General features: G+C 45.4%; 1 protein-coding gene across 11 annotated transcripts in view; it reads left to right on the top strand.

The window, feature by feature from the left end:
* LOC118372828 (voltage-dependent L-type calcium channel subunit alpha-1D) overlaps positions 1 to 26,574 on the top strand; it is a 126,184-nt gene that overhangs the window by 57,717 nt on the left and 41,893 nt on the right. For 5 of the 11 annotated variants that reach the window (XR_008144638.1, XM_052527211.1, XM_052527207.1 and 2 more), the window contains exons 9-26: positions 2,497 to 2,669; positions 4,573 to 4,650; positions 6,324 to 6,411; positions 6,611 to 6,637; positions 7,163 to 7,323; positions 12,484 to 12,709; positions 16,331 to 16,538; positions 20,296 to 20,416; positions 20,806 to 20,906; positions 21,000 to 21,033; positions 21,130 to 21,256; positions 21,560 to 21,689; positions 22,446 to 22,505; positions 24,625 to 24,731; positions 25,397 to 25,484; positions 25,758 to 25,865; positions 26,034 to 26,086; positions 26,338 to 26,484. Coding sequence is in view for 10 of the 11 variants with exons in the window: in XM_052527211.1 (XP_052383171.1) it covers positions 2,497 to 2,669; positions 4,573 to 4,650; positions 6,324 to 6,411; positions 6,611 to 6,637; positions 7,163 to 7,323; positions 12,484 to 12,709; positions 16,331 to 16,538; positions 20,296 to 20,416; positions 20,806 to 20,906; positions 21,000 to 21,033; positions 21,130 to 21,256; positions 21,560 to 21,689; positions 22,446 to 22,505; positions 24,625 to 24,731; positions 25,397 to 25,484; positions 25,758 to 25,865; positions 26,034 to 26,086; positions 26,338 to 26,484 (2,037 nt within the window). In the remaining variant the exon portion in view is untranslated. Of the gene's footprint in view, positions 1 to 2,496; positions 2,670 to 4,572; positions 4,651 to 6,323; positions 6,412 to 6,610; positions 6,638 to 7,162; positions 7,324 to 12,483; positions 12,710 to 16,330; positions 16,539 to 20,295; positions 20,417 to 20,805; positions 20,907 to 20,999; positions 21,034 to 21,129; positions 21,257 to 21,559; positions 21,690 to 22,301; positions 22,362 to 22,445; positions 22,506 to 24,624; positions 24,732 to 25,396; positions 25,485 to 25,757; positions 25,866 to 26,033; positions 26,087 to 26,337; positions 26,485 to 26,574 lie in introns of all 11 variants that reach the window. The other 6 variants (XM_052527210.1, XM_052527209.1, XM_052527212.1 and 3 more) reach the window with 4 other exon arrangements.

Raw genomic sequence — 26,574 nt, 5'->3', positions numbered from 1 at the left:
CGAAGAAAGAGGGGGAGAGAGAGATTAGATGCAGTGTATTTAAATCTAAAGAATACAAAGTAAATGGGTGATAGATAATTGAGTAATCTTACAAATTAATGCGAATGTATGATGAACACTTACCTTTCGTTCAAAGACAAGTTCACCTGGCTTTCCTGGCAGCAAAAGCATGTGCATACATGCTTGTTGGAGGTTGATTTCGTGAGACAACTCGTGCTCAATTGATATGGCGGCGAGTCCATTGAGTGTCTCATAGTAGAGCGCAGGTAGCTCGTTGATGGACTGGATAGCAGAATCAAGATTCAATAAATGTACTTTGAATTTCTGCTGAGGGTCAGTCACGGGCTCGTCCTCACCCTCGTAGCGAAACAGATACCTTTTCTTCCTGGGATGGACTGTGGGCTGCACTGTGAAACAGGGCTCAATAACCAACTATTTTGCGCTTGCTAATGCACCAGCCCTGGTTGAGTTCAGTTGAGCCACTACTAGTGAAAGGTTAAAACTCACTGCCAGCAAACTCTTACTGGTGATGTTGACTTCGAACAAGATGTCATACCAAATGACCACTGGCACATGAAGCCAAAATTGTTCATCTTGGCGGCAATGCTGTTTGCCTCCAAACTTGTTTTAGCACCACAGCTGTCTGTGAGCTTGGTGTCGGTGGAGATCGACAACAGGGCATCATAAATCTCCCCGAGTTGGTAACGCACAGGTTTCACTGCTTCCACCCGGCTCTCCCATCTCGTGGTGCTGAGAGGTCTCACTTTTACCTGCTCTTTCAGCATGTCCCAGCGGTGTGTAAATCCAGATAAAAAATGCATAAATCTCTTGGATGGTGTTAAAAATCTCAGCCGCCTCCAAACAACACGATGCTGCAACAGAGAGAACCAAGTTCAGCATTTATTTAAACTGAACACTGAGACAAAATAACAAAATGGAACGAAACAACAGTTCTGTCAGGTGCAGACACAAAACAGAAAACAACCCACAATACACAGGTGGGAAAAGGCTACCTAAGTATGGTTAGACAGCTGTCCCTGATTGAGATCCATACCCGGCCAAAACAAAGAAATACAAAACATTGAAAAATGAACATAGAATGCCCACCCAAAACATACCCTGGCCAAACCAAAATAGAGACATAAAAATCTCTAAGGTCAGGGTGTGACACAAGCCATGGTTTCTCCACTCTCTCTCCGTTCGCCATCCTCCTTTTGTAGTGGGCCACTTTCTTAGCCCCTCATCTTTCCTCATCTCTTAGCCCCTCCTTATCCTGATGTGGCCCAGCCTGCACTAACATATCCTGTAAAGATCCATTCGTATATTTTGGCCACTCACCGGGATCTTATGTTTTTTGTCTGGGAGCCGAATTTATCAGCAGCACCACCACTCATCGGGGATGGGGAGCGACGAATCTGAGTCTGGGTCCAAGATAGTAGGGTCTTCCCTGGCATTGTTTGGAGGTGTGGCTAGGCCTGGTGCGACCACACAATTGTCAAAATGCCGCCCCAAATTCAAGTGCTGCCACAGGCAGCCGCCTAATCTTGCCTAATGGGAGGGCCGGCCCTGACATGGGTCATTCCCTAAAACGTTTATTCATGAACTTTTAGTCATTTTAATCCTAAATGTATTTGTGTGCTTCTACATTTCTACTTAGAAACACATCATGTAGGCTACTCCTTGTAAAAAATATCAGCGTAGAGCCCTGAACTATAATTGTAAAAAGCCGTATCACTCAGCATTTTGTGTCAAGGCAGGCACATTGTTGATTCTTGATGTTGAGTCGTAGAACTGTTAATCTGTTTTTATTATTGGATCTAAATTATTTATTTTAACATACATTGGTGAAGAGACGCAGGTCACAAAAATGACTCTTACTGGTCATTAACGTAGGAAATATTTGTACTATATCGAGAAGTGTACGTTCACTGAACAAATGTGTGACACTGGCAAATGCCACTCATAAAATAGAGAATAACGTAGGAAATATTTGTACAATATCGAGACGTGTACGTTCTCTGAACAAATGTGCCACTCATAAAATAGAGAATAACGTAGGAAATATTTGTACAATATCGAGACGTGTACGTTCACTGAACAAATGTGTGACACTGGCAAATGCCACTCATAATCTCCCGCCCCGCCCCCGCCATTGTGATCTACGTAGGCCCCAAGCTGTTGTTACACCGCCTACTTGTAATATATTTCTCTTTTTTTTTCAGATTTTTGGTATAATAAGGGAGTAAAAAATATTTGGGCTGGTTTTAAACAGTAAACTATCCCATTAAAAAAATGTAAAAAACATTTGAATGTTCACCCCTAGAACTTACTGTACAACAGTCTGTATACAAATTGTGTTAGGCGAGGCATTGTGTGAAATGAACCGTTATTGAGTCCGAGTGTGTGTTTTGTGTGTGATTTTGTGAGCATGCGTACTCTACCGTGTGTGTAACTGCGTGTGTGTTCTGCGTGTGTGTTCTCTGTGTGTGCCCGCAGAGAGTTCTCCAAGGAGAGAGAGAAGGCCAAGGCTCGTGGAGACTTTCAGAAACTGAGAGAGAAGCAACAGCTGGATGAGGACCTCAAGGGCTACCTGGACTGGATCACTCAGGCCGAGGACATCGATCCAGAGAACGAGGACGAGGAGGGCTACGAGGAGGGCAAACGCAACCGTAAGCACCCTACGACGCACGCGCGGACCTGAGCACATGCGCTTCCCTAAAACGCGCATGAACGTGTGCACTCGCGAATGCGCACACGTATATGTGCACGAGACGACTAAAAATGTATTGGATTTGACACACGCACACTACCCTAAAACACACACGGAGCGAGAGCTGCCAGTGAGTGTACCTGTGTACAACAGAAGACCGAGAGAGTCCACAGTATGAGCAGCGTCATGTTGAGGAGCTACTGAAGGTTTCCAGTGTGAATATCTGGTATTTCCCAGTCCAGTCGCCCTATTGACCACATACTGTAATTCTGTGTTCAGGGTTACTGTTAAATCCACACACACACACACTAAAATATTGCACACTCACACTCGCTCGCACACGCTCGCACACTCGCGCACACACACTTGCATGCTCTATTATCATAGCCTTCCTCAGTTCACACCTTAGCGATGGGTGCTGAGCTCTCTGTGTACCAGTTGAGTTAGGCTGAGGAGGGAGAACAGGGATACATCACATTACAGATAAAAGACCGCAATCCAAAATCCTCTTTATATAAGCAGCACATGATGCAGAGCAGACACAGCGAAACTGCTACTACCCATTCATTCAGTATCTCTCTCCACCCCTCCCTAATCAAGCAGTGAGCAGCACTACACTACTACATCGCTCACCCCACCCCCTTTCCCCTAAAACGTGCCAAGCTTTAGAGTTGAACCACACCTCTTTCACTGTGTATCTTTAGAGTTGAACCACACCTCTTTCGCTGTGTATCTTTAGTTGAACACCTCTTTCGCTGTGTATCTTTACAGTTGAACCACACCTCTTTCGATGTGTATCTTTAGTTGAACCACACCTCTTTCGCTGTGTATCTTTAGAGGTGCAGCTCTCCTGTACTCTCTCTCCACACCGCAGAGCTTCCAGTACCCGCTCCTGTTTACCAACCAGGGAGATTTTAGTCAAACGTCTTTGCCAAGCTTCCAAATACTTGTTTTACTTGTCCGTTTCTCCTTTTCGCCCCAAATTAGTCTGGAGTCAATGACTGGATTTCGTCTTTCAACCTTTAAACCAAGTTCAGTAAAGTAAGGTATAGTAAATGATCGTCAAATTTTTTTTATTGTATACTCAAATATGTTCACGTACGGCAATATAAAGGCATAGTAAAGTCTGATCATTCTAGCGTTTACCATCAGAATTAGCACCACGGCCTCCATCCACACACCGTCAACAGAAACACCGCCTGGATAGTAATGTGATAGGAGGTATGGTAGTAGTAGGAACTTCAGTAAGTCTTAGAAACTTGCCTTCTAGTGCTGGGAATGCTTGGCACTGGGCTGAAGGTCAGGGGTTATAATAACATGGATCCCCTTGGCGATGCCAACCATGTGAAAGGTATCATGCTGACTTTTCTGTGGCTGTCACCGGGTCCGGGGCCATGACACGAGAGACTGTATGCTAACATGTACATGTGAAATGCTGTTAATTTGCATTTCAGCATGTTCGTATACTATAGACTGTAGTGCTACTGATCTGTATTGTACTGTACTGTACCCCCCCTAGCCTGCAGACACTAGCTTCCTGCCATGTGACTAACAGCTGCCCGTCTTCCTCTTCTGCTCCTCTTCAGTGTCAACTACAGTCCATCCTACTGGTGTCAGTGTCAGTGGTGCTGGTGTTGTCAGTCAGTGTCGCTGTTGCCAGCTGTACTGTTGCTGTTGTTGATGCTGTTGTTGTTACTGTTGTTGTTGTTACCTTTGATGTTGTTGTTGTTGTTGTGGTGAATTGTCATTGTGCTGCTCTATCTCGTCTTGATAGAGGCCTATTCTCGCCCCCATGTTTCTCTGCTGTGCCGTGTGGCGCGCTGCTGTCTGAATGCATGGGCTTGCATGCTTTACACATGAAGGGGTGACTCTGGCTGACCTCACAGAGAAGAAGAAAGGAAGCAGGTTTGGGTGGTTCAGCCAGTCCTCCGACACTCATGGTAAATCCCCTGGTTTTCCCTTCCACATTGAAAAAGTAAGTGTGTGTGTGTGTGTGTGTGTGTGTGTGTGTGTGTGTGTGTGTGTGTGTGTGTGTGTGTGTGTGTGTGTGTGTGTGTGTGTGTGTGTGTGTGTGTGTGTGTGTGTGTGTGTGGTGTGAGCCTGCAGTTGTGTGTGAAAGCTGGTGTGTTTGTGTATATAGGAATGTGTGCAGCCTCATCCCCCTGCTTGTGCTTTGCTATTGTGATTGACCCTTCTGTTTGAGAATCCCTGTCTTTTTGATCGAGCTTTTCCTTTTGTATACAGTGCCTTCGGAAAGTATTCAGACCCCTTCCCCTTTTCCCACATTTCGTTCCGTTACAGCCTTATTCTAAAATGGTTAAAAATGTTTTTAAAAATCCCTCATCAATCTACACACAATACCCCATAACGACAAAGCGAAAACAGGGTTTTAGAAATGTGTGCTAATTTATTACAAATATTTGCACCGAGTGTTTGATAAGCGAAAACAGGTTTTTAGAAATGTGTGCTAATTTATTACAAATATTTGCACCGAGTGTTTGATAAAGCCTCTCCTGCTGCTTCTGACTGAATGAGTCCAGACTCAGATGAGGAGCATCAGGGATCAGAATAGTAATACATACTTCCCCAGTTGATGCCAGGTACTCAACTTCTTTCCCTCTCGCCCTCTCTCTATGCACAGCCCAGTTTAAAGCAGCTAGGCTAAGGGCTCCGTGTGAATTGGCAAACGGGATTAAACCCAGATCCCTACATCCAACAGCATTCAGATTATGAGAGAGAGAGAGAGAGAGAGAGAGAGAGAGAGAGAGAGAGAGAGAGAGAGAGAGAGAGAGAGAGAGAGAGAGAGAGCTGCCATAGCACTCAAAATTCAAAGAGAACGCTTTCAGACAAACTAAGCAGCAGTGCGTGCGTACCCTCGCACAAACAGACTGTGCTCTCACTTGAAATTTATAGCGCTGGATCAGAAATGGGCTTAGGCAGTGGGTGTGGCAAGGGGGCGTGGCAACAGGCACGGTCCGGTGAAGAGAAACGTTTGTCTTTATTTTAGTATTTCCTGCAATTCTACACATTTCTCCTTGTAACTGAGATACATTTTTGCAGTTTTTAAGCTAATTTCCTACAAATCTATGCATTTTGCCACGGCTAATTGACAAACATAATAACAAAGTCAATACTGCTAAATTCCTTCTGTCTCTAACGCCGCACATTAAGTCATAGTGATGATTACAATGACCATACCAACTATTTTAGATAAGTTAGTTAGTTAATTAAAAGATATTCAGATGTTTCTTTCTTTCTTGTTTTTCTACCTACTGTACCCACTTTAGAGACGGTCTATTGTCATTCTGATGCTCATGGATTTGGTTTTGGGAGGTATCGTCCTTTGAAACTGAATTTGTGTCATTGTTTTTTTTTAAACAAACAAGAATTTTCTTATAAAGGCCTGGAGTAATTTGACCGTTCTTTCTTTTGTTGAGGAAATTGTTGACGAAGGAGGTTTATTTTCTCGGGGATGTGTTTGACACACCACAGTTGTGGTACCTAGGGTGCGACTGCGTACTGTTTGGTGTGTGTGTGTGTGTGAGACATGTACGGTGTGTCACGTGAGGTTGTGTGCGTATGATTCACTCTGGCACTCTGTTTGCTGCCACAGTGAGTATACCAGCCAGTGAGACGGAGTCGGTGAACACAGAGAACGTGGCCGAGGATGAGGTGAAGACACCGTGCTGCGGACCTTTTTGGTGAGAACCCCCCGCTGGTATAACCGCTGGTATAAAACGAGCTTCAATAATACACCTTTGTTTGATTCATTCTAAGACCACTCCTGTTCAGTCATAAAGATGGTACATAGGACATGTGGCTTCGTACTAAATTCATGAATATCCTGCAGTCAGCAAGCTGAACTGATGTTAATATTAAACGTCTCGATTTTTTTTCCAGTCAAAAAATTTCAAAGTCAAAGTTCAGGTCAGTGAAAACCGCCTTGCATGTGTCCTTGCTCGATGCATGCAGCGGCGGTCTGTTCAGTGAAACGTACATTTCTCTGCATGAAGTCGTGACGTCTGTTATTTCCGTATGTACGTGGAAGCTCGCTTTGGTTTCTCTCCTGTATGTGCTGTTCTGATCTCTGGAGTCTGCTTTAATGAGTCAGCAGGTAATAAATCAACTCCACCTACCCTTTAAACAAGTCAGCATGTAATCTTGGGCATCGGGGGGAACTGGAGGAGCTGGAGCCTTATGCAGCGTTTTTATACTTTGTGATGTATACTGCATGCTATGCGGTTCTCTCCCTCTCCCAAAGTTCATTGACTTCTCTTTCCTAAGTTTTCTTCAGATATTATTTGAATACAGTTCCTGCCTAAACCCCAACTTTCTATACAGTATGTCCGAACCCCCCTCTAACCATCGACCCCCCTCCCCTTTCTTCAATGAAAACCTCCCCGGGCTGCCCCTACTCGTCTGCTTTTGCTGACATCACTTCCTGTCTCACAGTCGGCGCTGGCGTCGCTGGAACCGGTTCTGCCGCAGAAAGTGCCGGGTGGCGGTGAAATCGGTGCCTTTCTATTGGCTGGTGATCATCCTGGTGTTTCTCAACACGCTCACCATCTCCTCCGAGCACTACAACCAGCCTGACTGGCTCACACAAGTACAGGGTTAGTACACTACAACCAGCCTGACTGGCTCACACAAGTACAGGGTTTGTACACTACAACCAGCCTGACTGGGTTACACAAGTACAGGGTTAATACACTACAACCAGCCTGACTGGGTTACACACGTACAGGGTTAGTACACTACAACCAGCCTGACTGGGTTACACACGTACAGGGTTATTACACTACAACCAGCCTGACTGGGTTACACACGTACAGGGTTAGTACACTACAACCAGCCTGACTGGGTTACACACGTACAAGGTTAGTACAGTACAACCAGCCTGACTGGGTTACACACGTACAGGGTGAGTACACTACAACCAGCCTGACTGGGTTACACAAGTACATGGTTAGTACACTATAAGCAGTCTGACTGGCTCACACAAGTACAGGGTTAGTACACTACAACCGGTCTGACTGGGTTACACAAGTACAGGGTTAGTACACTACAACCAGCCTGACTGGATTACACAAGTACATGGTTAGTACACTATAAGCAGTCTGACTGGCTCACACAAGTACAAGGGTTAGTACACTACAACCAGCCTGACTGGCTCACACAAGTACAGGGTTAGTACACTACAACCAGCCTGACTAGCTCACACAAGTACAGGGTTAGTACACTACAACCAGCCTGACTGGGCTACACACATACAGGGTTAGTACACTACAACCAGCCTGACTGGGCTACACACGTACAGGGTTAGTACACTACAACCAGCCTGACTGGGTTACACACGTACAAGGTTAGTACACTACAACCAGCCTGACTGGGTTACACACGTACAGGGTGAGTACACTACAACCAGCCTGACTGGGTTACACACGTACAGGGTTAGTACACTACAACCAGCCTGACTGGGTTACACAAGTACATGGTTAGTACACTATAAGCAGTCTGACTGGCTCACACAAGTACAGGGTTAGTACATTACAACCAGCCTGACTGGTTCACACAAGTACAGGGTTAGTACACTACAACCAGCCTGACTAGCTCACACAAGTACAGGGTTAGTAAACTACAACCAGCCTGACTGGGCTACACACATACAGGGTTAGTACACTACAACCAGCCTGACTGGGCTACACTTGTACAGGGTTAGTACACTACAACCAGCCTGACTGGGTTACACACATACAGGGTTAGTACACTACAACCAGCCTGACTGGGTTACACACGTACAGGGTTAGTACACTACAACCAGCCTGACTGGGTTACACACGTACAGGGTTAGTACACTACAACCAGCCTGACTGGGCTACACACATACAGGGTTAGTACACTACAACCAGCCTGACTGGGCTACACTTGTACAGGGTTAGTACACTACAACCAGCCTGACTGGCTCACACAAGTACAGGGTTAGTACACTACAACCAGCCTGACTGGGCTATACACGTACAGGGTTAATACACTACAACCAGCCTGACTGGGTTACACAAGTACAGGGTTAGTACACTACAACCAGCCTGACTGGGTTACACACGTACAGGGTTAGTACACTACAACCAGCCTGACTGGGTTACACACGTACAGGGTCAGTACACTACAACCAGCCTGACTGGGTTACACACGTACGGGGTTAGTACAGTACAACCAGCCTGACTGGGTTACACACGTACAGGGTTAGTACTCTACAACCAGCCTGACTGGCTCACACAAGTACAGGGTTAGTACACTACAACCAGCCTGAATGGGTTACACACGTACAGGGTTAGTACACTACAACCAGCCTGACTGGGTTACACACGTACAAGGTTAGTACACTACAACCAGCCTGAATGGGTTACACACGTACAAGGTCAGTACACTACAACCAGCCTGAATGGGTTACACACGTACAGGGTTAGTACACTACAACCAGCCTGACTGGGTTACACACGTACAGGGTTAGTACACTACAACCAGCCTGACTGGGTTACACACGTACAGGGTTAGTACACTACAACCAGCCTGACTGGGTCACACACGTACAGGGTTAGTACTCTACAACCAGCCTGACTGGGTTACACACGTACAGGGTTAGTACACTTACAACCAGCCTGACTGGGCTACACACGTACAGGGTTAGTACACTACAACCAGCCTGACTGGCTCACACAAGTACAGGGTTAGTACACTACAACCAGCCTGGCTGGGCTATACACGTACAGGGTTAATACACTACAACCAGCCTGACTGGGTTACACACGTACCGGGTTAGTACACTACAACCAGCCTGACTGGGTTACACATGTACAGGGTTAGTACACTAAAACCAGCCTGACTGGGTTACACGTACAAGGTTAGTACACTACAACCAGCCTGACTGGGTTACACACGTACATGGTTAGTACACTATAAGCAGTCTGACTGGCTCACACATGTACAGGGTTAGTACACTTACAACCAGCCTGACTGGCTCACACAAGTACAGGGTTAGTACACTACAACCAGCCTGACTAGCTCACACAAGTACAGGGTTAGTACACTATAACATGCCTGACTGGGCTACACACATACAGGGTTAATACACTACAACCAGCCTGACTGGGTTACACAAGTACAGGGTTAGTACACTACAACCAGCCTGACTGGGTTACACAAGTACATGGTTAGTACACTATAAGCAGTCTGACTGGCTCACACAAGTACAGGGTTAGTACACTACAACCAGCCTGACTGGCTCACACAAGTACAGGGTTAGTACACTACAACCAGCCTGACTGGCTCACACAAGTACAGGGTTAGTACACTACAACCAGCCTGACTGGCTCACACAAGTACAGGGTTAGTACACTACAACCAGCCTGAATGGGTTACACACGTACAGGGTTAGTACACTATAAGCAGTCTGACTGGCTCACACAAGTACAGGGTTAGTACACTACAACCAGCCTGACTGGCTCACACAAGTACAGGGTTAGTACACTACAATCAGCCTGACTGGCTCACACAAGTACAGGGTTAGTACACTACAACCAGCCTGACTGGCTCACACAAGTACAGGGTTAGTACACTACAACCAGCCTGACTGGGTTACACACGTACAGTGTTAGTACACTACAACCAGCCTGACTGGGTTACACACGTACAAGGTTAGTACACTACAACCAGCCTGACTGGGTTACACATGTACAGGGTTAGTACACTACAACCAGCCTGACTGGGTTACACGTACAAAGTTAGTACACTACAACCAGCCTGACTGGGTTACACACGTACATGGTTAGTACACTATAAGCAGTCTGACTGGCTCACACATGTACAGGGTTAGTACACTTACAACCAGCCTGACTGGCTCACACAAGTACAGGGTTAGTACACTACAACCAGCCTGACTAGCTCAGACAAGTACAGGGTTAGTACACTACAACCAGCCTGACTGGGCTACACACATACAGGGTTAATACACTACAACCAGCCTGACTGGGTTACACACGTACAGGGTTAGTACACTACAACCAGCCTGACTGGATTACACATGTACAAGGTTAGTACACTACAACCAGCCTGAATGGGTTACACACGTACAGGGTTAGTACACTACAACCAGCCTGACTGGGTTACACACGTACAAGGTTAGTACACTACAACCAGCCTGACTGGGTTACACATGTACAGGGTTAGTACACTACAACCAGCCTGACTGGGTTACACGTACAAAGTTAGTACACTACAACCAGCCTGAATGGGTTACACACGTACAGGGTTAGTACACTACAACCAGCCTGACTGGGTTACACAAGTACATGGTTAGTACACTATAAGCAGTCTGACTGGCTCACACAAGTACAGGGTTAGTACACTACAACCAGCCTGACTGGCTCACACAAGTACAGGGTTAGTACACTACAACCAGCCTGACTGGCTCACACAAGTACAGGGTTAGTACACTACAACCAGCCTGACTGGCTCACACAAGTACAGGGTTAGTACACTACAACCAGCCTGAATGGGTTACACACGTACAGGGTTAGTACACTATAAGCAGTCTGACTGGCTCACACAAGTACAGGGTTAGTACACTACAACCAGCCTGACTGGCTCACACAAGTACAGGGTTAGTACACTACAATCAGCCTGACTGGCTCACACAAGTACAGGGTTAGTACACTACAACCAGCCTGACTGGCTCACACAAGTACAGGGTTAGTACACTACAACCAGCCTGACTGGCTCACACAAGTACAGGGTTAGTACACTACAACCAGCCTGAATGGGTTACACACGTACAGGGTTAGTACACTACAACCAGCCTGACTGGGTTACACATGTACAGGGTTAGTACACTACAACCAGCCTGACTGGGTTACACGTACAAAGTTAGTACACTACAACCAGCCTGACTGGGTTACACACGTACATGGTTAGTACACTATAAGCAGTCTGACTGGCTCACACATGTACAGGGTTAGTACACTACAACCAGCCTGACTAGCTCATACAAGTACAGGGTTAGTACACTACAACCAGCCTGACTGGGCTACACACATACAGGGTTAATACACTACAAGCAGCCTGACTGGGTTACACACGTACAGGGTTAGTACACTACAACCAGCCTGACTGGGTTACACACGTACAGGGTTAGTACACTACAACCAGCCTGACTGGGTTACACACGTACAGGGTTAGTACACTACAACCAGCCTGACTGGGTTACACACGTACAGGGTTAGTACACTACAACCAGCCTGACAGGGCTATACACGTACAGGGTTAGTACACTACAACCAGCCTGACTGGATTACACATGTACAAGGTTAGTACACTACAACCAGCCTGACTGGGTTACACATGTACAAGGTTAGTACACTACAACCAGCCTGACTGGGCTATACACGTACAGGGTTAGTACACTACAACCAGCCTGACTGGGTTACACACGTACAGGGTTAGTACACTACAACCAGCCTGACTGGGTTACACACGTACAGGGTTAGTACACTACAACCAGCCTGACTGGGTTACACACGTACAGGGTTAGTACACTACAACCAGCCTGACTGGGTTACACAAGTACAGGGTTAGTACACTACACTGCACACTGGCTACCACTGTCAGGTCAGGTGGTAAGGAAAAACTCCCGTCCCTAACTATAGTATCTCTGATATTTGTAATACTGTTCATGTGTTATATTGACTGACACCTCCCTCTGCCCTGCGTGTTTCCAGACGTGGCAAACAAGGTTCTGCTGGGCATGTTTACGTGTGAGATGATGACCAAGATGTACAGTCTGGGCCTGCAGGCCTACTTTGTGTCCCTGTTCAACCGATTTGACTGCTTCGTGGTGTGTGGAGGCATCACCGAGACCATCCTGGTGGAGCTGGCCATCATGTCTCCTCTGGGCATCTCCGTGTTCCGCTGTGTCCGCTTGCTCAGGATCTTCAAGGTCACACGGTGAGACCACTGTCATGTGGAGTAGGGTGAAGTTGTCCCAAGGCGCTGATCTTGGGTCAGCTTTGCTCACCCACTAATGGTTAAGGTAAGGATTGGAGGAGGGGAAGCTGATCATAGATCTATACCGAGGGGAAACTTCACCCCGGATCAATGCTTTCATCACATACTTCGTAAACAACAGGTGTAGACTAACAGTGAAATGCTTACTTACGAGTCCTTTTCCAACAATGCAGAATAAAGAGAAAGAGAAAATAAACATAGAAATAGTGACACAAGGAATAAATATCAATCAATCAAATGTATTTATAAAGCCCTTCTTACATCAGCTGATGTCACAAAGTGCTGTACAGAAACCCAGCCTAAAACCCCAAACAGCAAGCAATGCAGGTGTAGAAGCACGATGGCTAGACACAACTCCCTAGAAAGGCCGGAACCTAGGAAGAAACCTAGAGAGGAACCAGGCTATGAGGGGTGGCCAGTCCTCTTCTGGCTGTGCCGGGTGGAGATTATAACAGAACATGGCCAAGATGTTCAAATGTTCATAGATGACCAGCAGGATCAAGTAATAGTAATCACAGTGGTTGTCGAGGGTGCAACAGGTCAGCACCTCAGGAGTAAATGTCAGTTGGCTTTTCATAGCCGATCATTCAGAGTATCTCTACCGCTCCTCCTGTCTCTAGAGAGTTGAAAACAGCAGGTCTGGGACAAGTAGCACATCCGGTGAACAGGTCAGGGTTCCATAGCCGCAGTCAGAACAGTTGAAACTGAAGCAGCAGAACAGCCAGGTGTACTGGGGCCAGCAAGGAGTTATCAGGCCAGGTAGTCCTGAGGCATGGTCCTAGGGCTCAGGTCCTCCGAGAGAGAGAGAGAGAGAGAGAGAGAGAGAGAGAAAGAGAAAGAAAGAAAGAAAGAAAGAAAGAAAGAAAGAAAGAAAGAAAGAAAGAAAGAAAGAAAGAAAGAGAGAAAGAAAAAGAGAAAGAGAGACAGAATTAGAAAGAGCATACTTAAATTCACACAAGACACCGGATAAGACAGGAGAAATACTCCAGATATAACAGACTGACCCTAGCCCCTGACACAAACTACTGCAGCATAAATACTGGAGGGTGAGACAAGAGGGGTCAGGAAACACTGTGGCCCCGTCCGACGATACCCGCAGACAGGGCCAAACAGGCAGGATATAACCCCACCCACTTTGCCAATGCACAGCCCCCACACCACTAGAGGGATATCTTCAACCACCAACTTACCATCCTGAGACAAGGCCCGAGTATAGCCCACAAAGACCTCCGCCAAGGCACAACCCAAGAGGGGACACCAACCCGGACAGGAAGATCACGTCAGTGACTCAACCCACTCAAGTGATGCACCCCTCCTAGGGACGGCATGGAAGAGCACCGGTAAGCCAGTGACTCAGCCCCTGTAATAGTGGTTCAGTCAGTGAATTACTAATAACAATAAAGAGTAAATAGAACATGGTGCAATATTGTCTGGTACAGGGAGTACCGGGTAATAACATGGCTATCTATATACATGGAGTACCAGGTAATAACATGGCTATATACATGAAGTACCAGGTAATAACATGGCTATATACAGGGAGTACCGGGCAATAACATGGCTATATACATGGAGTACCAGGTAATAACATGGCTATATACAGGGAGTACCGGGTAATAACATGGCTATATACAGGGAGTACCGGGTAATAACATGGCTATATACAGGGAGTACCGGGCAATAACATGGCTATATGCAGGGATTACCGGGTAATAACATGGCTATATACAGGGAGTACCGGGTAATAACATGGCTATATACAGGTAGTACCGGGTAATAACATGGCTATATCCAGGGAGTACCGGGTAATAACATGGCTATATACAGGTAGTACCTTGTAATAACGTGGCTATATCCAGGGAGTACCGGTAATAACATGGCTATTTACAGGGAGTACCGGGTAATAACATGGCTATATCCAGGGAGTACCAGGTAATAACATGGCTATATCCAGGGAGTACCGGGTAATAGCATGGCTATATACAGGGAGTACCAGGTAACAACATGGCTATATCCAGGGAGTACCAGGTAATAACATGGCTCTGTACACGGAGTACCAGGTAATAACATGGCTATGTACATGGAGTACCAGGTAATAACATGGCTATATCCAGGGAGTACCGGGTAATAGCATGGCTATATACAGGGAGTACCAGGTAACAACATGGCTATATCCAGGGAGTACCAGGTAATAACATGGCTCTGTACACGGAGTACCAGGTAATAACATGGCTCTATCCAGGGAGTACCAGGTAATAACATGGCTATATACAGGGAGTACCAGGTAATAACATGGCTATATACAGGGAGTACCGGGTAATAACATGGCTATTTACAGGGAGTACCGGGCAATAACATGGCTATATACAGGGAGTACCAGGTAATAACATGGCTATGTACAGGGAGTACCAGGTAATAATATGGCTATGTACAGGGAGTACCTTCAGAAATTATTCACATTTCTTGACTTCCAAAAAATTGTGTTACATTCTGAATATAAAATTGATTCAATTTCAATTTTTGGTCACTGGCTACATACAGTACCCCATAATTTCAAAGTCTAATTATGTTTTTCGAAATTTGTACCAGTTCGTAAAACATGAAAAGATTAAATATATTGAATCAATAAGTATTCCGCCAGTTTGTTAAGGCAAGCCTCAATAAGTTCAGGAGTAAACATTTGCTTCACCAGTCACATAATAAGTTGCATGGGCTTACTCTGTGAAATAATAGTCTTTAAAATGATTTTTCAATGACACCCTCATCTCTGTACCCCACACATACAATTATCTGTAAGGTCCCTCAGTTGAGCAGTTAGTTTCAAACACAGATTCAACCACAAAGACCGGGGAAAACCGATGGCAAGACCTGAAAATGGCTGTCTAGGAATGATCAACAACCCAATTGGACAGAGCTTGAAGAATTCTGAAAAGAACAACGGGTGAATGTTGCACAATCCAGCTGTGGAACGCTCTTAGTGACCCAGAAAGACACATCTGTAATCGCTGCCAAAGGTGCTTCTACTAAGTATTGACTCAGGGCTGTGAATACTTATGTAAATTAGATAGTTCTGTATTTCGTGTTCAATTCATGTGCAAAAATGTCTGAAAACATGTTTTTTAAATTCATCATGAATGAGTTATTGTGTGTAGATCCATTCTGAATTCGGGCTCTAACACAGCAAAATGTGGAATAAGGCACTGTAGATTGACTAGGCAGCAGGATAGATAGTAGACTGAGCAGTAGCAGCAGCGTATGTGGTGAGTGTGTGTGTGACGTCAGTAGCCTAAATACTTTCAGAAAATGTTTTTTTTACTTTACACTTTTTTATCTTCTTAAAACTGCACTGTTGGTTAAGAGCTTGTGAGTAAGCACTTCACTGTGAGGTCTACACCTGTTGTATTCGGGCGCATGTGAAAAAAATGTGATTTGATATGTCGTGTTTGTGTGTGAATATGTGTGTTTGTTTATGCTCTTTGGCCATAGTAAAGTGTGAAAGTGTAAAGTGTTTGTTTATGTGTGTGTAATTTTGTCTACCCCCCCCGTCTCTGTGTTGTCCAGTCACTGGCAGTCTCTCAGTAACTTGGTGGCGTCGCTGCTCAACTCCATGAAGTCCATCGCCTCCCTGCTGCTCCTGCTCTTCCTCTTCATCATCATCTTCTCCCTGCTGGGCATGCAGGTGTTCGGGGGCAAGTTCAACTTCGACGAGACGCAGACCAAGAGGAGCACCTTCGATAACTTCCCCCAGGCACTGCTCACTGTGTTTCAGGTGGGTGAACAGTAAAGTGAGAGAGAGAGAGAGAGAGGACTCTCTCTCTCTCTCTCTCTCTCTCTCTCTCTCTCTCTCTCTCTCTCTCTCTCTCTCTCTCTCTCTCTCTCTCTCTCTCATATATATATATACGGAACCTCATGAGTTACCTACATGTATATTTAGCGAATGTTGTATTTCAGGAGAGCCTCCTGATGATGACACCCTGACAGGGGGTGGGGGGCTAGCCCAGTGAACTCGGGTCTCCCACGAGAGAAACCAATATCTTGACCATTACACCAAGAGGAAATTCCCTCTTGGGCCAAGGGCCGACACTGGTTTTTGAAGTCACAGGCTGGGCTACCTCCTAACGTAACCACGAGTAACCATGGCCGCTACAGAAACACTGATCGCTGTTTGCAGTGAATAAAGTAATGCTCCCAATGTTTTCAATGCATTTTCCCACAGCGTGTGGGTTAACGCTTGAGCCAAATAACGTCAAAGGCATTTAAAGGCATTTACACTTGACTGGTCCACTGGGCTAGCCGTAGCCGGACCATTGTTTGGGCTAGCCGTAGGACTATTGTTTGGGCTAGATGTAGGACTATTGTTTGGGCTAGATGTAGGACTATTGTTTGGGCTAGCCGTAGGACTATTGTTTGGGCTAGATGTAGGACTATTGTTTGGGCTAGCCGTAGGACTATTGTTTGGGCTAGATGTAGGACTATTGTTTGGGCTAGTCGTAGGACTATTGTTGTTTGGGCTAGCCGTAGCCGGACTATTGTTTGGGCTAGATGTAGGACTATTGTTTGGGCTAGTCGTAGGACTATTGTTTGGGCTAGCCGTAGCCGGACCATTGTTTGGGCTAGCCGTAGCCGGACTATTGTTTGGGCTAGACGTAGGACTATTGACTATTGTTTGGGCTAGCCGTAGGACTCTTGTTTGGGCTAGCCGTAGGACTATTGTTTGGGCTAGCCGTAGGACTATTGTTTGGGCTAGTCATAGGACTATCGTTTGGGCTAGCCGTAGGACTATTGTTTGGGCTAGTTGTAGGACTATTGTTTGGGCTAGCTTCAGGACTATTGTTTGGGCTAGACGTAGGACTATTGACTATTGTTTGGGCTAGCCGTAGGACTCCTGTTTGGGCTAGCCGTAGGACTATTGTTTGGGCTAGCCGTAGGACTATTGTTCGGGCTAGTCATAGGACTATTGTTTGGGCTAGCCGTAGGACTATTGTTTGGGCTAGTCGTAGGACTATTGTTTGGGCTAGACGTAGGACTATTGACTATTGTTTGGGCTAGCCGTAGGACCCTTGTTTGGGCTAGCCGTAGGACTATTGTTTGGGCTAGCTTCAGGACTATTGTTTGGGCTAGCCGTAGGACTCTTGTTTGGGCTAGCCGTAGGACTCTTGTTTGTTTTTCCTGTATGCTGTGTTTTACAGGAAGTAAGTAGAGTAATATGCCCCATTGTCTGTCTATGGCGTGTTATATAAACTACAGTAGAATGTTCTGGTGTGCTAATCAAATCCAAGTGTATTGGTCGCATACACAGATTTGCCGATGTTATCGCAGGTGCAAAGAAATTCTTGTGGTTCGAGCTCCAACAATGCAGTAATACCTAGCAATACAAAAAAAATAAACACGTAATCAAAAACATTTGTACAAAAAATAAAGAAATGAAGAAATATCGCAATGAGCAGTGTCTGAGACCGGAATATAATAGAATATGGTGTGTATCGACAGTATGGACACTATATGAATAGAAAAGGTGTGTACAGCAGTAGTTATATAGGACGAGCCATGACTAGAATACTGTTTATACATATAAAGTGGGTGAAACGGTAAGCAAACATTATTAAGGTGACCAGTGGTCAATGACACTGTGTACAGCACCTTCAGAAAGTCTTCACACCCCTGGTCTTATTACACATGTTGTTGTGTTACAGCCTGAATTCAAAATGGATTAAATAGATGTTTTTGTCTCACCCATCTACGTACACACAATACCCCATAATGACAAAGTGAAAACATGTATTTCGAAAAATTAAGTACAGAAATATCTAATTTAAATACTGTAAGTATTCACAACCTCTTAGTTAATACTTTATAGAAGCAAATACAGCTGTGTGTCTTTTTGGGTAAGCCTCTAAGAGTTTTGCACACCTGGATTGTACAATTATTCTTTTTAAAAGTCTTCGAACTCTGTCAAGTTGATTGTTGATCATTGCTAGAAAGCCATTTTCAAGTCATGCCATCAATTTTCAAGCTGATTTAAGTCAAAACTGTAACTCAGCCACTCAGAAACATACAACATTGTCTTGGTAAGCAACTCCACTGTAGATTTGGCCTTGTGTTTTAGGTTATTGTCCTGCTGAAAGGTGAATTGTCTCCCAGTGTCTGTTGGAAAGCAGACTGAACCAGGTTTTCCTCTAGGATTTTACCTGTGCTTATAGCTCTATTCCTTTTCTTTTTATCCTAAAAAACTCTCTAGTCCTTGCCAATCACAAGCATACCCATAACATGATTGCACCAGCACCATGCTTGAAAATATGATGAGTGGTGTTTTGGATTTGCCACAAACATAAAGCTTTGTATTCAGGACAAAAAGTTAATTACTTTACCACATTTTTTGTATTAAAAAGTGCCTTTTTGCTAACAGGATGCATGTTTTGGAATGTTTTTATTCTGTACAGGCTTATTTCTTTTCACTGCCATTTAGGTTAGTATTTTGGAGTAACTACAATGTTGTTGATCCATCCTCAGTTTTCTCCTCTCCTATCACAGCCATTAAACTCTGTAACTGTTTTAAAGTCACCATTGTCTCATGGTGAAATCGCTGAGCAGTTTCCTTCCTCTCCGGCAACTGAGTTAGGAAGGACTCCTGTATCTTTGTAGTGACTGGGTGTATTGATACACCATCCAAAGCCTAATTTATAACTTCACCATGCTCAAAGGTATATTTATTTTCGACCAATCGGTGCCCTGTAGTCCACGATCAGCTCTTTCGTTTTGTTGATGTTGAGGGAGAGGTTATTTTCCATGGCACCGTTCTGCCAGGGCTTTCACCTCCTCCCTGTAGGCTTTCCCATCATTGTTGGTAGTCAGGCTTACCACTGTTGTGTTGTCAGCAAACTTGATGATTGCGTTGGAGACGTGCGTGGCCACGCAGTAATGGTTGAACAGGGAGTACAGAAGGGGCTGAGCACGTGTGTTGAGGATTAGCGTGGCAGAGGTGTTGTTGTCTACTTTCACCACTTGGGATCAGCCCGTCAGGAAGTCCAGGTCCCAGTTGCACAGGGAGGTGTTCAGACCCAGGGACCTGAGCTTAGTGATGAGCTATGAGAGCACTACAGTGTTGAAGGCTGAGCTGTAATCAATGAACATCGGTATTGATCTTGTCCTGTTGGGACTGTGCAAAGCTGTCATCAAGGCAAAGGGTGGCTATTTGAAGAATCTCAAATATAAACAAATATTTTGATTTGTTTAACACTTTTCTGGTTACTACATGATTCCATATGTGTTATTTCCTAGTTGTGATGTCGTCACTATTATCCTACAATGTAGAAAATAGTTAAAAATGAAGAAACTCTTGAATGAGTTGGTGTTCTAAAACTTTTGACCGGTAGTGTAATACTGCAAAGTTGTCTGGGAACTAGAAACAGGCCATCTTGTTACTAGTGAATGCTGTATGTGTTTCCATAGAATCGCATGTGAATTGTAGGTCCTCCATGTGTGTCGCATCCAAAATGATCGAGTGCATTTGGGTGTGTTGTGGCCAGATCCTGACGGGTGAAGACTGGAACGCTGTGATGTATGATGGCATCATGGCGTACGGCGGCCCTTCTTCCTCGGGGATGATCGTTTCCTTCTACTTCATTATCCTCTTCATCTGCGGAAACTGTATCCTTTCCTTGCCACACTCATCCTAGCATCTCTGTCTCTCTGAGCCCCGATAATCACAATCTGATTTGATGTGATTTGACCGCAAACTAATTTCCCCTAGTTAAATAGATTCTCCTTTATGGGTAAGGTCTACCAGGGTGAATAGAGACAAATGACAAGTTGTTATGTTCTTATGAACAGAGATGTAGTCTCGCAAACACAACCCCATTTTGTTTTTGTTGATGTAGTCAGTATCGATCTCTGGGGTCCGTTCTTCAGTCATTATTGCAACGAACAGTTCTGGACTTTTCTGAATAGCGCATATGAGTGTGTTGCTCTAGCCATGGACTACACTACGGTACAGGAGATGTGTTCAGGTTCTGTCCTTGACGGAACACTTTGCTCAGACATCCTGCTGAACGTCTTCTTGGCTATCGCTGTGGACAACCTGGCAGACGCAGAGTCTCTCAATGCTCCAGGAGACAAAAAGGATGATAAAAAGGAAGAGGTAGAACTCCACCCCAAGACATATTGTGGTTCACGTTCATTCAGCATCATTGTATACAACTTCTCATCACGTTTGCTGTTTTTTGGGATACAGGCACCAGTGGAGGAGGAAGAGGAGAATGCTGCAGGTACAGGCCTGTGTGTGTGTGTGTGTGTCCCGTAAACAAGTGCATGTCTGTGTGTGTGGTCTATCTCTCTCACTGTGTGTGTGTCTGTCTGTGCAGCAGAGGAGGAGGAGGAGCCAGAGGTTCCAGCAGGGCCACGCCCAGCCATCTCTGAGCTGGTCAAGAAGGAGAAGATCACCCCCATCCCTGACGGCAGCGCTTTCTTCATCTTCAGCAAGACCAACCCGTAGGTCTCTCACACACACACACACACACACACACACACACACACACACACACACACACACACACACACACACACACACACACACACACACACACACACACACGCGCGCGCAGACAGACAGACAGACAGACAGACAGACAGACAGACAGACAGACAGACAGACAGACAGACAGACGCACGACAGACAGACAGACAGACAGACAGACAGACAGACAGACAGACAGACAGACAGACGGACGCACGCACGCACACTTTTCTGAGCTCTCTTAAGCAGGTGTGTGCGTTTTCTGTCGTTCTCCTCAGGATCCGGGTGGGATGTCATCGACTCATCAACCACCACATCTTCACCAATCTCATCCTGGTCTTCATCATGCTCAGCTCTGTCTCCCTCGCTGCAGAGGACCCCATACGCAACTTCTCCGCACGCAACATCGTAAGTACAGAAACCTTCTTGTCTACATTCGAATAATGTTGGGTCATATTTATGGGAACACACAGTAGACAGTAACTGATTTTCAATTGTTACCCTACATAGTAAGTAGTACATAGTAAAGATACATTCTGTATTGATTTGTGATATTTATTGCTTATTTTACATTTTTTTTGTATTCATATTTAAGGATTTAGTTGGTTAAGAGTGACGTTAACGGTAATGATAACACTTTTCCTGAAGTTTCTCCCATGATCCTCAGCAGGTTCATTTGACTTTGGAATCATTATGTATATTCACCATTATAACTTAACCTCAAGCTGCACAATGACATGTCATTGTGATTGTCGGTGGATGACGTTGTGCTGGTGCTCGTGATGGAATGATATAATGAATATATACTGCATTTTGAAATGTATTGTAATATACACAGATTTTTATTCACGTATACGAAAACGGTGGATTGTTTTGGTTTATGCATACTAAGTCACTTCCTATGCTCTTTCCTGCACACATGGGTTTCCCACGCTAACTTGTTTTTCTTCTAATGTCTCTGATGAACGTACTTGCGTAACCTGTATAACCCATGTTAAACATGTCCGTTGCTTTTTGCAGATACTTGGTTACTTTGACTATGCTTTCACGGCTATCTTTACTGTTGAGATCCTGTTGAAGGTAAATGGCCTGTGTCCGCCTCTCTGTGCTGTCAACTAACTGACCCCCCCACGGTAACACTCCCAACGTCTGGTTGCCTTCCAGGTCCTAGGCTATGCAGATTATGTCTTCACTAGCATGTTTACATTTGAGATCATGTTGAAGGTAACTCTCGCTTGTGACGACAGAGAGCCTTGCTGCACTCTCTCCTTGTGTGTCACCTGCTGCCACCGCGGTACTACCTGCCTCGTTTCACTTTTCCTTTTCCATTCTTTCTCTTTTTACTCCATGGCACCTCTTTTAACTACCAAAAGATCTAGGGTGTGTTCCGTGTAAATTCACTCTGGAGTCCAAGAGTGCGCTCTGGGCATTCGTAAGATTCAGAGCGTTGTCAGATTGTCCTTCAGTAAATTCAGAGCGTTCCTCTCTCGGAGCGTTTAGAAGGCGCACGCTGGACGCTCCGGCCCGATGAGTAGGGTTGATCTGAGCGTTATGAACTCACAACGGCACAAGTACCCAAGCTAACTGGCTAAAGTTAGTTAGCTTGCTAGCTACTTCCAGACATAAATAAGAGAACACCTCACTCTTGACCATTTTACTCACCCCACCCAGCAGAGCTGGTTAGGCTGTTTTCATGTTATCCAGAGCTTTGGTGGCTGTAACTGTGCTGCTGGCAACAATTTCGTTAAGCTTTTTTGACAATGTTTACAGACACCGGCCATATTCAACGGGTGTTGAGCGTTCGTTAATGAATCAGTTATTCTGTGCTCTGGCACACTCAGACGAGAGTGCTCCGAAATCGGAGTAGATAGCCAGAGTGAATTTACGAACGCGCCCCTCGACCTTCATCATTACTTACGAGCACTACACACACTAACTAACACACAAGTTGTTCAATTCCCGCTAATCAGGAAACGAATAATCCATGAAGGAATCAAAGGCACAAACCAACATAGATTGGTGTCATCATGTTTGTCATGTTTGGAAAAGTCAACAATGAGTTGAAAAGGTTTTGGAATTTTGACCCGACGACACTATTTTTGTGCACCTCTCCAAAAATGATGCGACACTTTGTGCAAATGAAAGAGATATCAATGTGCCGTTTAAGAGATGTAGCTTTGACTGATATTTTGACCTGGATGTCAGTTGGGAGGTGTTGGGAGGGGGGGTCTATAAACAAACATCTAAGGCCATCTCCAGTCAAAGCCGACTCCATGCTTCTGTTTCATACCGACTGACCTCTATTCAGATACTGCGCCATAAAAGAGGGGGCAAACCAACCATGTTCATGTGGAGCATGGGCTTTCCCCAGATTGTACTGAGTGCTTAGAAATGTAGGGTTTCCTTCAGAACCCTTGAGAGGGCAGCCCAACCCTGCTCAGTCCTGTTGCGGGTCGTATTCATTACGGCTCACCGTAGCAACATGTTTTGCAACGGAGTGCGGGAAACTAGAGTTTCTTATTGGACCAGTTCAGATAGTCCTTCCCCGTTTCAGTTATTTCTTTTCCCGTTTGGTGCCGAATGAACACGACCCAGCTCAGTTTGATCCTGCTGCGTTAGCAGTGCTTTCCGCTAGCGCCAGCTGGTCTCTACATTTACACGCACTCAGGACGATGAATCCTTTTCTTTTATGATTTGAACAAGACTTCCTTTCGCTGCGTTGTTTACTTCTCTGCCTGCTGAAGTCTGACGTTTTTTTGTTGTTGTTTTTTTAAAAAGTGGAGCTGCTCTATTACCCCTTTAGACTGTGAGCTGTTAAAGAACATGAAGGAATGTGCTTTAAGGGAAACGGCCCTACATGAATGTGTCAGTAAGGGCATGGGGTTTTCCAACCGGTAGGCTGTTCAACCCTGTCATTTCTCTCCGGTCGTAGATATAATATTCATCCTCAGCGCGGCAACAAACTGCACGTTTTGTTGCCGCGGGTGACCCTGTTATTAGCCGATTTTGAAGTGAATGACTTACTACTACATTCATGTACCACGGTGCCGCGGGGTGGCCACGATAGCTGCTAACTTCCTGTTTTACTGAGTCTCGCCACCCTGAAATAGAGTGTTCTGCAAGAGTGTGGAAATACTGTATGCGGGTTTGAGGGGAGTGAGTGTTTCTACCACTATATATACCTGTGTAGATGTTTCTGTCTGTCTTGCGGTGTACCACTGTGTATTTGTGTGTATTTGTGTGCTCGTGTGTGTCCCCGTGTGTGTGCGAATGTGCGTGTGTATTTCTGTGCATTTTCTCAGCGTCTGTTACCCTGTCTAACTCGCTGTGCCCTTCCCCCCAGATGACCACATACGGAGCGTTTCTCCATAAAGGGGCGTTCTGTCGGAACACCTTCAACCTGCTGGATCTGCTGGTGGTGGGGGTCTCCCTGGTCTCCTTCTGCATCCAGTCAGTACCTGCTGCTACCCTCGGCCCACACATCTCACTCTCTCTCACTCTCTCTCTCTTTCTCTCTCGCTCATTTAAGTTTTTTAGCAAGCGTCTATGACAAATCAGGACAGGTCATTTCACTGAGCAGCCATTACCAACACAAGCTGTAAAACAGTGATCACTAAGGTCATTACAGAAAACACCAGACTGACACCTATCAGGATTATTTGTGAGGATAACATTGAGGAGAGTAGCCTTTTTGGAGTGTTTGGAGTCATGTGGGATTGATAATAATCTAAGAAAGATTTAGAGAGTCCCATTGTTTTAGGACTCTGTCAGGTGGTTTAAGCATGTCCCAGTTTAGGTCACCTCGCAGGACAAATTCAGACTTAGCGTAAAGGGGCCAGGACCCATCTTACTATACTTTCTTCACTGCCTCAGCATATGACAACTTCTGCACTACTCTAACCCTGGAAACCTCAACCTGCTTCTTTCTCTCTCTCTGTCTTCATCCTCATGTCCCTCGCCCATTGTCCCTCGCCCTCCGTTCCTTCTCACGTCCTAACACGTTGTGTTTTTAAATATTTTTTATGGACACGGTTAAGTTTGATTATGGCAATGAACGGTTGCGTTTAGAGAGGGTGAGTTGGTTTCTGACGGGGAGTTCCTGTGATGTCCTTTAGGTCCTCCGCCATCTCTGTGGTGAAGATTCTGAGAGTCCTGCGAGTGCTCAGGCCCCTGAGGGCCATCAACCGAGCCAAGGGCCTCAAGGTACAGTACTGCCTCATCCTAAAACGTTATACGTCCTACTCCTTCTCTTTCAGTACCATATTCCTTGCCGTAGTATTCGTAGAACAAGTGCAGTGGACTTGGGACAGTTTGTTGCTGAAAACCTGTACAGGGTTTTTTTTAAACGACTTTCTAGAACTGTGTCGTCGCTGTGCCTCCTTCTTCATACGTATTTGACGTATATTGACCTTTCGTCAACGTAATGCCTTCGCACTGTTCGATAGCTACTAACCTTTGAACTTTTGACCCCTGCAGCACGTGGTCCAGTGTGTGTTCGTGGCCATCAGGACCATCGGTAACATCATGATCGTCACCACGCTGCTGCAGTTCATGTTCGCCTGCATAGGGGTGCAGCTCTTCAAGGTCAACACCGTAACACCCGACTCTAAGATCAGCACCGTAACACGGGTTGTGATGTCAATGGCATCGTAGCTTTCAGTAAATCCCCAACCTAGACGTTGACACCTGAGGGTTGAGGGTTCGTTTTGTAGCCGTACCGTTTCGAGGAAAGTGTTGTGTTTTGCTTTGCAGGGGAAGTTTTACCGCTGCACGGACGAAGCCAAGTCTGGCCCCGACGATTGCAAGTCAGTTGTTTTTTGATGCCTTTGTCCATCTACACACAGCAAACGGACACCCTTCACTTTGAATCTGAAATACTTACATTTACTGTACAGTAAGGTGTTCCGCAGCGTCTTTGAGCGTGTTGCGCGTAGACTAACATATTTAAAACATCCACAATATTCATGTTCTTTACATATGGTACATCATAGGACGATTCCTATATCCGGACCTCTGACCTCTAACCCCTGTGTCCTCTTGACCTCTAACCTCCCAGGGGCACCTACATCCTTTATAAGGACGGGGACGTGAACCAGCCGTTCGTCCATAAGAGAGTGTGGCACAACAGCGAGTTCAACTTTGACAACGTGCTCATGGCCATGATGGCTCTGTTCACGGTGTCTACCTTCGAGGGCTGGCCTTCGTAAGACACACCCATTCATATTATACACACATATACAATATAAAACACCTTCATATTTTTGCCTTTTGTGTATAAGAAAAACCATAAGGT

The sequence above is a fragment of the Oncorhynchus keta genome, chromosome 10 (genome assembly GCF_023373465.1).
Source record: "Oncorhynchus keta strain PuntledgeMale-10-30-2019 chromosome 10, Oket_V2, whole genome shotgun sequence".
NCBI classification, from domain to species: Eukaryota; Metazoa; Chordata; class Actinopteri; order Salmoniformes; family Salmonidae; genus Oncorhynchus; species Oncorhynchus keta.
The sequence above is the reverse complement of the archived record's forward strand: the minus strand, read 5'-3'. Positions and strand labels throughout refer to the sequence as shown.